Source organism: Neltuma alba, unplaced genomic scaffold, assembly GCF_004799145.2.
Source record: "Neltuma alba isolate B1F8T4 unplaced genomic scaffold, ASM479914v2 tig00010558_pilon, whole genome shotgun sequence".
Classification (NCBI taxonomy): Eukaryota; Viridiplantae; Streptophyta; class Magnoliopsida; order Fabales; family Fabaceae; genus Neltuma; species Neltuma alba.
Window position 1 is genome coordinate 1 of NW_021635425.1, and position 13,373 is coordinate 13,373.

The 13,373-nt window shown below is 36.2% G+C and overlaps 2 protein-coding genes and 1 pseudogene across 2 annotated transcripts; 2 read left to right on the top strand and 1 right to left on the bottom strand.

Annotated features, from left to right (window-relative positions):
• The first annotated feature begins 108 nt into the window (after positions 1 to 108).
• LOC114757026 (putative potassium transporter 12) lies at positions 109 to 3,693 on the top strand (annotated as a pseudogene).
• A 1,430-nt stretch (positions 3,694 to 5,123) lies between these two features.
• On the top strand, positions 5,124 to 7,818 carry LOC114757029 (dihydrolipoyl dehydrogenase, mitochondrial-like). The gene is made up of 2 exons (XM_028946024.1): positions 5,124 to 5,489; positions 6,406 to 7,818. Exons 1-2 carry the CDS (start codon positions 5,220 to 5,222, stop codon positions 7,654 to 7,656), a joined length of 1,521 nt encoding a protein of 506 aa, XP_028801857.1. The 5' UTR covers positions 5,124 to 5,219; the 3' UTR covers positions 7,657 to 7,818.
• Positions 7,819 to 9,448: 1,630 nt separating this feature from the next.
• LOC114757031 (craniofacial development protein 1-like) lies at positions 9,449 to 11,834 on the bottom strand. The gene is made up of 5 exons (XM_028946027.1): positions 11,616 to 11,834; positions 10,979 to 11,068; positions 10,718 to 10,842; positions 10,332 to 10,526; positions 9,449 to 9,902 (listed from the first exon to the last, which is right to left on the bottom strand). The coding sequence occupies exons 1-5, from the start codon at positions 11,623 to 11,625 to the stop codon at positions 9,531 to 9,533; spliced, it is 792 nt and encodes a 263-aa protein (XP_028801860.1). The 5' UTR covers positions 11,626 to 11,834; the 3' UTR covers positions 9,449 to 9,530.
• Positions 11,835 to 13,373: the final 1,539 nt, after the last annotated feature.

Here is a 13,373-nt window from a genome sequence, read left to right on the forward strand (position 1 = left end):
TTTGTTTCCTTAAGAATGCTGTCTTGTGGTGTGTAACTATGAGCAACAGACAGTGCTGGTATCTCAACAACAAAGCTTAGTTCTTTATTCCCTTCTTATTACTTGCAGAGGAGGTGGTTATTGTTTCAATCGTAGTCCTTGTGGCTTTGTTCAGCATACAGCAGTTTGGAACTGTAAAGTGGGTTTCATGTTTGCTCCTGCGCTTGCTTTATGGTTCTCTTCGCTGGCTTTGATTGGAATATACAACATATTCAAGCATGACATCAGTGTTCTGAGAGCCTTCAACCCAGCTTATATCTATTATTTCTTTATGAAGAACACCAAAACTGCATGGTCATCTCTTGGAGGTTGTGTTTTGTGCATTACAGGTACGTATTTCTCTTGATCTTGGTTGATTGGCTTTGCAGTGTGGGTTTGACCTTTCTTATAGCCCCCGATTATGACCGTTGCTTCTCTCATCTCCATCGTATAATCACTTAGTGCCCTTATTTTAGACTTTGTTTTTTCCCTTAAAGGTTGAGAATTGTGAGCCAGGAGATGAGATGATATAATAATTTAGGTGGTTAATTTTAGATGCTAGTAGAATATGCAATAGCATAGAAGATACAAGAAAGACTTGCTGAAACTATCCTACTCTTTCCTCTCACTCTTGCGCTTATGCACAGTGAAAAGGATGATGATTTGATAACCATCACACCTTAAGACGGTGGTCAACATGTGAAAAGTTTTTGCTAAAAGGAAAATGTCTCAAAAATAATAATTGTTAGTTTGACTTAATTTGTACCACATCACATTGCCTCTCTATGACAAAGCAATGAAGCTTTTTTCTTTGTTTCAAAGATGATATACTTGGTATTGAGTTTGCTGATGCCTGATGATACGATTCTTGATATGTGTTTGGTATGATGCACATACCACAGATTTGCTAGGATACACCACAAAATGTGAATGACCTAGAAGTTATTCTAAACTTAAATTAAATTTAATATGATTTTTCCATGATAATGAGAAAATTGTGATACGTTGAAATAAGCCTTTCACCTGGGGGCTAAAAGGAACCAGTAGCTTGTATCTATCTTTGTTTTCTTTTGCAGGTGCCGAGGCAATTTTGCCGATCTGGGTCACTTTTCTGTGCGATCAATTCAGGTTGTGATTCATCAATTTCTTTCTTGAAGATTTAACCCATAAGATAAGTATGTTAATCCTTGTATGAGTAGTTTAAGTTTCATTTCATTGCTCATACAGATTGCCTTTTCTTTTGTGGTATTTCCCTGTCTCCTCCTTGCTTATATGGGCCAAGCTGCTTATCTGATGAAGCACCCTTATGCTCATTCAAGAATATTCTATGAATCTGTTCCAGGTGATGTTGGTTGATATAACTGCAAGTGTGCTAGTACATAAAAGTATTGTCCTTCAAATTATAATGAAGAGGTGCATATTCTACTGTAATCATTTTGGCACCTGCTGTTTCTTCCTTGTGTAATACAGAGAGTCTGTTCTGGCCAGTGTTTGTGATAGCCACACTTGCTGCTATGATTGCCAGCCAAGCTATGATATCTGCTACATTTTCATGTGTAAAGCAATCCATGGCTTTAGGCTGCTTTCCAAGGCTCAAGATTATTCATACCTCAAAGAGGTTTATGGGTCAAATATACATCCCTGTAATCAATATTTTCTGTTGATCATGTGCATAGTAGTTGTTTCCATCTTCCAAGCACCACTAGTATTGCAAATGCATATGGTAAAGTATCCCACCTCTCAATCTTCTCGAAGTGTTGTTTTCTCTTTTCTGGTTCAAAAGCGACCCTTGAATGGATTCTGGAAGTACTTTGTAGAATAATTTACTGACTATTTCTTATCCTAGTTGGTCATTATTACAATTCGAAGTGTTAAAAAATTAAATAACTGCATTGGTATTGTTATGTGAATAAAACTTTTTCACTACAGTCCAAAATTAAATGGCGTGGGTGCTTTTGAACACAGTAGGATAAAATACATCACTATGATAGAATCACACTGTTTATTCCCTTTGTGTTAAAACACCACTTGAACATAGTTCCTGAATGGTTTATTTAGTATTTTCTGATGCCAGTAATAATAAACCATATGCCCGCACTATGGATTGACTTGAAATCACTTTTTCTCTTGATTTTTAGATAAAAATAATTTATCAAATTCCATTTCTATGCTCAAATGCATTTTCTGCATTCATATAAAAGCATTCAATTGCTGGCTTACATGAAAATTATGTTATCGCATAGCTTAAAGGGACAAATTAGGTAGGTCAACATACAGCTAACATGGCTAGTACTATAATACTCGACACCATATTTAATCTATCTTTTTGTGAAATTCATATCATTGTTGCAGGCATTGCTGAAGTAGGTGTCATGATGGTTAGCACCACCTTGGTGAGTCTTGTAATGCTTTTGATCTGGCAGACCAACTTGTTCCTAGTTTTTGGTTTCCTACTCGTATTTGGATCAGTAGAGCTCGTTTACATGTCCTCCGTCCTATCCAAAATCACAGAGGGCGGCTGGCTTCCACTTGTTTTTGCTTGCTTTTTCCTCTCTATAATGTACACGTGGAACTATGGAAGTGTTCTGAAATACCAAAGTGAAGTCAGGGAGAAGATCTCCATGGACCTCATGGTTGATCTTGGCTCCAATCTTGGAACTGTAAGAGTACCAGGAATTGGATTGTTATACAATGAACTTGTCAATGGCATTCCCTCTGTTTTTGCTCAGTTCCTCTTGAACCTCCCTGCTGTCCACTCCACTTTAATTTTTGTTTGCATTAAATATGTCCCAGTCCCAGTGGTTCCTCTGGAGGAAAGATTCCTGTTTCGAAGAGTCGGTCCAAAAGATTACCACATGTTTCGCTGTGTTGCCCGGTACGGCTACAAAGATGTAAGGAAGGAAGATCACCATGCATTTGAGCAGCTTCTCATTGAAAGCCTGGAGAGATTCTTGAGAAAGGAGGCTCATGATAGTTCGTGGGAGGTCAATAAAAATGAGGACGTGGATAGTGTCTCGGCGATATCAAAGGACTCTGACCTTCCCAGTGGGAATGTGTCTGAGGACCTAAGGATTCCATTAATGCAGGGTCAAAAACCAGAAGAAACAGGAGCTTCTACCTCTAAGCAAGCTTCAATCTTGCTGCCGGCTAGCGCCATGTCATCAGATGAAGACCCTAGTCTTGAATATGAGCTTGCTGCTCTAAGGGAAGCGACGGATTCAGGATTCACCTATTTGCTTGGACATGGGGATGTGAGGGCAAAGAAGAACTCCATTTTCGTCAAGAAGCTAGTGATCAATTATTTCTATTCATTTCTGAGAAATAACTGCAGAGGAGGCACAGCGAACATGAGAGTTCCTCACACTAACATCATTCAAGTTGGGATGACTTACATGGTCTGACTCACTCTAGTGGTTGTCTTTGATATCTGCAGTGAAACTCATTCTGGGAAATTGAAGTTACCATTTGGCTCCCCGTTGTAAATTATCTCTATAACCCCTAGATTGTATTGCCTATTGTAGAAGTATTGAACTATATTGGGTTGTGGAATATTTATTGCCACCCAGATTGTATGGCCTGCTAGACAGTTATTTCTAGAACTCCTAGATTGTTTCATATTTTTTATTAATTTCACATTCTTGTGGAAATTTTTTCTACAATTATGTTATCCTAAAATCAGAACGCAGCTGCAGAAGATAGCTTATTATTGTTGTTGTTGTTATTATCATTCGGTTTACAGGGGGACCAAACATTTAAAATGACAGCTCATAAAATGAAGACATTGGATGACTGGGCTGATTTAGCCTGTAAAAATCATAAGGGTAAGATGCATGCACTTTTCTTCAATTTTAGTAAAATTATAAAAACCTCCCCTGTATTTTTTAAAACATATAATTTAGTCTAATTTTTAATACAATTAAAAATATTTCATTAAAAATTTCAAAATACTTTTTTATCAATCAAGTTTATATTCTAGAAAAATTATATTATTAATCAATTCTTATAACGTATTTATTTATTTTCTCTCTGATTTCAGCAATTTCAAATGATTTTGCACAGAATTTCATTTCTATTCAATTATGAAATAATAAAAGAAAAAATTTTCTTGAAAATAGATTTTAAAGAAGCAGATTTAATTGCCGATTGAATTGCTAAAGTTTCATTAAGAGGATTTTGTCCTTTTGATTGGGTAAGGAAACCTCTTTTTTGCAAAAATTGCTTATGGCTGCTCTTGGAAAACCTTTGTTGGATCTTTCACTCAAGATTTACTTTCAAATTTTTATAGAATGATACATCTACTTAATAAAAACCAAAAAATATTTTAGTTCTTAGTTTATTTTTGATAGTCTAGCATTATATTTGAAGACAGTTTTAGGTTCAATGAAATCTTCTAGTTGGCAATAATATATAACAAATAGTAGTTTAGTGAAGAGGGTTAATCCTTATAATATGACAAATTAAGATTTAAGTTCAATTAAAAGAAGTAATTACCTTCTTTACAATTGTTTGGGAAAATTAATCTGAAATTTTCGATAATTTCACCTCACATTTAATCAAGTTTCTATATATTTTTTTCATTAAGTCTTTATATTAATAGTATCTTTGTAGTTAGTTTTTATCACGTGAAAGTGAAACTAAGTGTTCAAAAAAACTTCAATGTAGAGATCTTATTAGAAGTCAAATGAAAATTACAGAACATGTAATTTTAAAGTTTATTTCATAAGATGAATTACTTAAGATAATAGCTAATTAAATTTAAATAGTAATAAATTATTTTTCTCAAGTAATATATACAGTAATTGTATATGTTAATTACTTATTATTAATTTATAATTCCAACACACATGATTAATAAAGATATTTTAAAATTTATTACAAATAACTAATTTAACTAATTTTTTTAATCTCTCATATTACATTGATTAATTATTTTTTTAACGTAAAACGAATAACATTACTGGTGGGAAATTTTCATCCAAAATCATGACGATGATTGTTAGTGGTACTCCATTATTAATTAATTAGTTAATTAGTTAATAATATTAATTCATAACTGATAATCGACGAGGAAGATGACGAATGCACACGAACCAAAGAACATTTCTCTGGTCACTGTTCGTCTTCAAGAAAGACAAGCGAGGGTTTTCTTTATCTTACACTGAGTGGTCGGAGACCAAAGAAGAAGAAAGCGACGATCAATCATGGCTATGGCAAGCTTCGCTAGACGGAAGGCTTACCTTCTGTCGAGAAATTTATCCCCGGAGACTCTCAGGTACTCCCTGTCTCTAGCTTCTTTCTCCAGGGGATTCGCTTCGGGATCTGACGAAAACGACGTCGTCGTCATTGGTGGTGGCCCTGGTGGGTATGTCGCCGCCATTAAAGCGGCTCAGCTTGGTCTCAAGACCACTTGTATCGAGAAGCGTGGCGCCCTTGGTGGCACCTGCCTTAACGTTGGCTGCATCCCGTCCAAGGTAATCTATGCTTTTGCATTTAATGGAAGAATACTTATGTGTCTGAATTTCCTTGTCAGTTGTTACGGTTGAACCTTATGGAGTATCCTGTCCAGTTTCTTCTAGTTGAATTCTGCCTTTTTACGGGTTTTTTTTTTCCTTGTTTGACCAATCCAGCTCTCCGGTTTACTTCTTGGTATTAAATTGTTGTCCTGCTTGACAAAGAATTTTCTGGAAAAGAGATTTTTCTTTTTAGGGTACAAATAGCTTAGGCGAGCATTAGTAATCTCAGTTGTGAATCATACTATTTCTAACCTATGGACGCCGGTTGTTTGCATCAAGGGCAGTCTCATTAGCTCAAGAAAGGATAAAGTTAGTAATGCGGTGATATCGAGAAGGTTTGAAGAAGTATGAATATGGATTTCGATGTCTCTTGTCTGTGATTTGATAAACCTTGTATGACTTGTCCGACTTGGCCAGTTTTGTCTCAGAATTTTGGATGATTCATTTTTCTCCTCGGCTATATATCTGGGCTTTATATACCATGCCCCTTATTGAAAGAATGAGTTGATCACATATATCAATACCAAAGTTCGGATATGGGCACTGGAGCATAATTTGCATCTTAGAGAGATTATCAAATGGACATGAGCCCTTAAGACCCTTCCTCATTACTTCAGAATCTGAGTTGCAGCTATTTTATACTTGTACTTTACATGATTTGTCATACCAAATCGTTTTGCATTTGTAGACTTGCGTTGATGTTTCATCAAGTTGTTTTATTTCCAAATGTAAAATTGAGTCAAGTAACCTTTTTTATCCTCGTATCATGAACTGAAAATTGAGGGTGCACATCTGAAAAAAACAATAATGGATGAAGTCTTATTTTTAGACAAAATACTTATTTATTGGCAGTCTTTTTGATGGTTTGGTTCAGGCACTGCTGCATTCTTCCCATATGTACCACGAGGCAACACATGCATTTGCCAGCCATGGGGTGAAATTTCAATCTGTTGAGGTAGATTTGCCAGCCATGATGGCGCAGAAAAATAAAGCTGTGTCTAATCTTACTCGCGGTATTGAAGGTTTATTCAAGAAAAATAAGGTAAGCTATGTGAAAGGATATGGCAAATTTACCTCCCCATCCGAAGTCTCTGTGGACACCATTGATGGTGGGAATACTGTTGTAAAAGGCAAGAATATTATAATTGCAACTGGTTCTGATGTGAAATCTCTGCCTGGTGTCCCTATTGATGAAAAGAAAATTGTATCATCAACTGGTGCCCTTTCTTTGTCGGAAATCCCCAAGAGACTTGTGGTCATTGGGGCAGGCTATATTGGGCTGGAAATGGGATCAGTATGGGGCCGACTTGGCTCTGAGGTAACTGTTGTTGAGTTCGCCCCAGATATTGTTCCAACCATGGATGGGGAAGTTCGAAAGCAGTTCCAGCGTTCTCTTGAAAAGCAAGGAATGAAATTCAAGCTGAAAACTAAGGTGGTAGGAGTGGATGCTTCTGGGGACGGTGTGAAGCTGACAATTGAACCAGCAGATGGAGGTGACACGAGCACTATCGAAACAGATGTTGTTCTTGTATCTGCTGGTAGGACTCCATTCACAGCTGGACTTGGGTTGGACAAGATTGGAGTTGAAACTGACAAGGTGGGACGGATTTTAGTTGATGAAAAATTTATGACAAATGTGCCTGGAGTTTATGCAATTGGAGATGTGATTCCAGGTCCAATGTTAGCACACAAAGCAGAAGAGGATGGGGTAGCTTGTGTAGAGTACATTGCTGGTAAGGTTGGCCATGTCGATTATGACAAGGTCCCTGGGGTTGTGTATACACATCCTGAGGTCGCATACGTTGGGAAGACTGAAGAGCAGGTGAAGGCACTTGGAATTGCGTATTGTGTGGGGAAGTTCCCTTTCTTGGCTAATAGTAGGGCTAAGGCAATCGATGATGCCGAAGGACTGGTAAAGATATTGGCTGAAAAGGAGACAGACAAGATTTTGGGGGTGCATATTATGGCACCCAATGCAGGAGAGCTCATTCATGAAGCGGCCGTAGCCTTGCAGTATGGTGCATCAAGTGAGGACATAGCACGTGTTTGCCATGCACATCCGACAATGAGCGAGGCTGTAAAAGAAGCTGCAATGGCCACTTTTGACAAGCCCATTCACATTTGATCACCTCGTTACTTGGTTTCCATTTTGCCCAACATTTTTTACCTTGTGTTCCAAGCAGATTCAGGTGTTTAAATCCTGATTGGCTCTTCACTTGCTTATATTTCTAATAATTTACTGATATTCATAATAACAAGAGTAACTGTGTTCATTTTATTCTCTCAATGCAATACTTTTTTTGACTGCCCATGTGCACAAGCTTCACTTGAGGGTGGCATATCCAAGGGCAACCAGGATCCGGAATCGCAGAGATTGACTGCCAAAACCAAAGTATTTCTTTGCCCCATACGATTAAGTTGGTAAGCTTTTGAACGGAGATATTGGAGGGAAAGAGAAATGAAAGTTTCATTGAGACTTTAATTTTCTTCCGCTGAAAGTTTTTTCCTTTTAGTGTTTTCCCCTCGTGAGACATTAGGATAGGAATATCTTCAAGCCTTAACAAAGACTAACATCATATTGAATGTGAACAGTAAAGCCCATCTTAATTATTAACCAAGTTGTTTCTTCCATGAAGGTTGGGAATTGAACTCAAACTACTGGAGAAACAAGTGCTTTTAACTTCCACCTAAAACTTTCTAAGGGAAGGGAGGAGACTCGGGATTTATATCTTGAACCAAGACCCTGGTAAATATGTAGTATGTACTGTCACTTTGAAGTTAAGAGTTCCTTTTTGGTTATTACTTCTCTTTCCAATGGCAGTCAGGACCTTTTTTAATTGTGTGAAATAATATATTTTTAAAAATATTAGAAAATTTAGATTAAGTACAATCACATTGACTTCCTATCAATATTTTTCTCTATTCAAGTTCTAGAAATGCATTTAAATTTTATGAGAAGTGTACCAAGTATTGTTTTTCAGGTTATCATCGACAAGCTCTATTTTTCTGGTACAACATGAGAATATAAATTCATGCATGCTCAATTTTATGTAGTACTTTATCAGAATATAGGGTGGGGAAATACCATGTCGTTTAAAAAATATAATAATTTAATGAATAATAATTCAAAATATTTTAAAAGGAAATACATTATCGAGTGAAAATAAAATATATAAAAAAAAGATTAAGTTTAGAAGAAATATATGTATGAAGACTGCAAAATATTAAATAATACGTAGTATAAATTTATAATATTAATTAAAAAAAGGTTTAAGTTAAAATATTAAATTGCTTATATTTGGGTTCAATAAATTCATTATGAGAAGACTATAACATTAAGATTTTATATCATATACTCATTTAAAACTTAAAACTTGAAAAGAGGCATTTGCCTATCATCAGCCCGATGCACTTCTATCAACAGATATGAACTCCGGGAAAGAAAAAGACGTACTTTTTGTTTTGGCCCAAAGGACGCATTAAAGACCTCGTCAACATGTGTGAGGGCGTTTGCCGCCACTGAAGTATATAAATACCTTGTCACATAGAGCAACCAATAAATATATATACGAAATTGTCAAAACAAATTGAGTTGGGACAGATAAATATTCCTGGCTTTCCTTCCAAGGATCCAAATCATGTAACGCGTAATTTAAGAACATTTTGCAATCTCAGACCTGATCAAATGCATATAATCTCCATCAAAGCGATCAAAGGTCTACTTCACCCAGAATGAATTTTCTATAGTGATTTCATCAGCAGTAAGGAGAAAGATAAGCAAAAAATAATAGATCCCACTTCTAACATGTGGGTGTCATTACCATTTTATGTCCATATCTCTCCTTGCTTCAGATAAAGTCACTTTGGAGCATCTGTGTTACTATTTCATCATAGGAAACCAGAACCAGGACCAGTGATGGGACCATAGCTCGCCCCTTGGAAATCAACTTCCAACCAAATCCATCCATAATCCTTAAGACTAGCAACTCGAGACATCCTTCAATCATCTGGATCTTCTCGCATGTCTGGCCGCCTTCTTGATTGCAAAGCCAAGCGTGCATCTCTTTCTCGTTCAAACTCACGGTAATCTGCTCGCTGCAAGAAGGAAACCCTATCCAGATACTGGTTTGAACTCTTCTTGTAAGCATCAAGCTCCTCTTCCATTCCCTTATTTTCTTCCTTGAATTCTCCCCAGTCCATTTTGGTCTTATCAAGTACACTGAGCTTCTGTTTTTTCTTAATTTGTTCAAGCATAACATCCACAGCAGAAGCTGCAGGAGCTTTGGTTCTTTCTATTGCCTCTTTTGAATCAGCATCGACAAGCTTTTTAACTTCAATTTCTTTACCAGCAAAGTCCCGAACTTCCGTGATCTATCCAAGCAAACAAATAAACATGAATTGATACACAAATGACTTGCTTATAGATGTCACACACGGAAGCCAGTGACGTTGACTACCTTAAAGTTCAAAGCACATGAAAACATACCAACCTATACCCAAACTAACGCCAGAGTAAACAATAAAAAAGTTCCTTATTCCAACTACCAAGAAAGATATTGGAACACCAATACACAAACTAAATGACATCTATGTCAAAGACTACCTGATATAATTCAGGGTGCTGCACTGACTTGAAAATAGAGGAAAAAATCTAGCATTATCACATACACATCTTCTCTGTTTCTTTTTTGGATGAACAATATTGCCAAGCCTACATCTCCACTTTAGCCGACCAATAAATATTATTTGTAGACCACCCAAAAAAAAAAAAACAATCACAGGACCTTAAGGAATGCTTACTGAAATTTTCCCTCTGCTTGATGCTGCTGCAGCAGCAGCAGCAGCGTCATCTTTAACTGCTGCCAGAGCAGCAGCAGCAAGTTTCTTGGCTTCATCACTTGTATTGCTCTCCATAGTGACAGTTCCCTTCTGGGATGCATCTTGCCCAAGGGATTCAGTTACCTTTGGTGCCATGCCCAAATAAGACATCCAATTCTGTGACCAAAAACATCAAGTGAAGAGAAATCAAACTCAGGCAAAAGAATAAATAAATAAGCAGAAATCAAGCTCAAGCTAATTCCAAAGGAAACCATGTTCTTTCAGAAACACCTAGCAACCTACAAAACAGAGCCTCCCCTCCCCCCCCGGGGGGGGTGTTTGATTTATTGCTAAAAAGAAGAACTTACAGTGGATGTCTTCTTTGCAGTTTTCTTGGCAGTGGAATTATGTTTGCTAACAATACTTCTGAGAATCTTGCTAGATACTCCTTTATTCATGTTTTGCCACATGGCATCAACTTGGGCCTTTATTTCTGGCAAGACAGAGCATAATAACAAGTTTATTCACAACCGTAAATCTCAATTCCTTAATGGAAGTATACATTACAGAAGAACAACAGCACATTGATTGAACATGGAAGTTGAAGATAAGATGTCCCAAATTCTCACCAGTCACTTCCTGTTTCCCCTCCGATATTGACCCAGGAACAACTTCGTTGACAGAATCAGAAGAAATAGCATCCTTCCCGTTGATATTATCTGAAATATGAAATATAAATTAATATCCAAAGCAATTCTACCCTATATTCCTTTTTTCCTTATATGACATAACAAAGGCAAGAGCCTAAGACTCCTAACCAATAACAGTCCTCATTAGACCACGCATAGTAGCTTCTGATTCTAGCTTAGAATATTCCTGAATAGAGAAGAGAATAAAACTACCTGTTTAAACCATTGAAAGCATCTGGAAAGCGTAACCCTTCCCTAGTAATGCTTCTTAAGCCAATTAATCACAGATTTTGACAGAAAAACTTGCTTAAAAAATTTACATTGACACCATTCAGATTTCGCCATACAGGGGACTCAAGAAAGCAGCATATCCAGCCAATTAACCCTTGAGAAGAAGTAATTAAGTGTCTATGATTATAATGCCACCGGCCAAAAGCGCCCAACCATCATAAATAAAAATAAACAAATTCAGCTAACATGGTATTTCCTTTCATTTACCAGATAAACACATTCCAAACACACTACACCAAGCTCAAGAGTCTATGCTTGATGCCTGAACGGAGAATGCAGAACTCACCGTTCCGCATGATATGATTGATGTTACTGGATCTCACGAGCAAACGAAATCCAAAAAACAAAGAATTCAGATAATCTATCGTGTCTTTTCTCTACAAATCGCACTTTTTACGCATCTAGAATATGGCCTCCGGCGTGAATGCCCTGCGGGAAGAGACGACGATAAACTGTAAATCTGCAAACCCTAGCACGATCGAGGAGGAAGACGATGCGAGGAACGGCCCAGTGATGATGGATCTCACCGAAACGCACCGTTGCACTTGTTCTCATTTTAAATTTTTTATATTTTAGTTTAGCCCACGTTGCATTTAATTCGATCATATTATGGCCACGTGTTTTTTTCGAAGGCCCAAAAAATGGTTTTTTGCCAAAGCGGCGACGTACGTTTTAGTGGAAACCGAGATATATAACTATTCAAGTGGCCCAAAAGAAAAGCCACATCCACTGTGTACAGAAAAGTTATTAAAAAAAAATTAAAAAGAAGTAGTACTTCAAAACATAACGAAGCAAAACTCAAATTTTTACTGAGAAAAATATTCATGTTTAGTACTCGATAGTACTTCAAATAGAATTGTCTCTGATATAAGAATACCTTTACATAGCAAAAAAAAATTAGGAAAAAAAAAAAGAATTGGATCTAACAAGTTAATCTTTTACAAACAAGATTCAAATCTCACAAAAGAAGTGTTGAGTCTAGTGGTTAAAAAAGTTTTTAAAAAAATGGTAATTGATAGTAATTGTATTTAGGTTCGAGTAAAAACTATTCAATGTTCTCTCGGAAATAAAGAAGGGGATAACAAATCTCACAGATGACAGGGAACATGGCATTTAAAGACCCTGAAAATTATCACATTCCAATTTAGGTACTCCAATTCACATAATTCCTGTAAGAAACCCAAACTTAAATTGGAATTATTAAATCATGAAGAAAAGACAAAAACATCTTTCCGGAAACAAAATTAGTGTCCTTTTGTATTGAAATCATCGCCGCCTTCATGGCACACATTTGGCAATTTCTTCTTCCACTTTGGGTGTGTTTGGATGAAACCAAACCTTGGTTTGGAAAAGTGATTCTGGAGAATAGATTCTGGAAAAAATAGATTCTGTGAAGAATAGATTTTGTAAAAAAGTGATTCTGAGAAGTGAGAGTGTTTGGATAGTTGTTATCAGAAGCACTTTTTATATATACAAATTACTAAAAAAAAGACATAAGTTAATATGATAATTACAGAAAAAATAGATTTTATGATATATTTTAATTTGAAGAAATAAAATTGTTAATAATATGTTTTTTACCAACATAATTAATAATACATAAGATAATATAATTAATAAATAATTAATGTCTATATATATTTATAAAATATAAGATTAAATATATTTATAAAAAAATATATTTATAAAAAAAAATAACAAGATACATATCATATAGGTCCTCACACTCTCCCTTTTTTCTCCAAAAGCAAGAAAATTTTGCTTTTTCCAAAACCATGGTTTTGGAGTCAAAACCATGGTTTTGACCCAAAACCATGGTTTTGGTTTTTGGAGAGGCTGTTTGGGTAGCATTTTCTCCAAACCATGGTTTGGGGTGCTATCCAAACAAAGCCTTTGTCTCTCACCCCTTTTGTCAGGTCCAACCATTCATCTCCCTCTCTCTACTTTTGCTTCTAATTTTAGCTTATCACCCGTTTTTTCCCTCTTCGCTTGGATTGATTTTAATCTCCAAATTTACTTACTAGTTAGGAAAAATTACAAATAA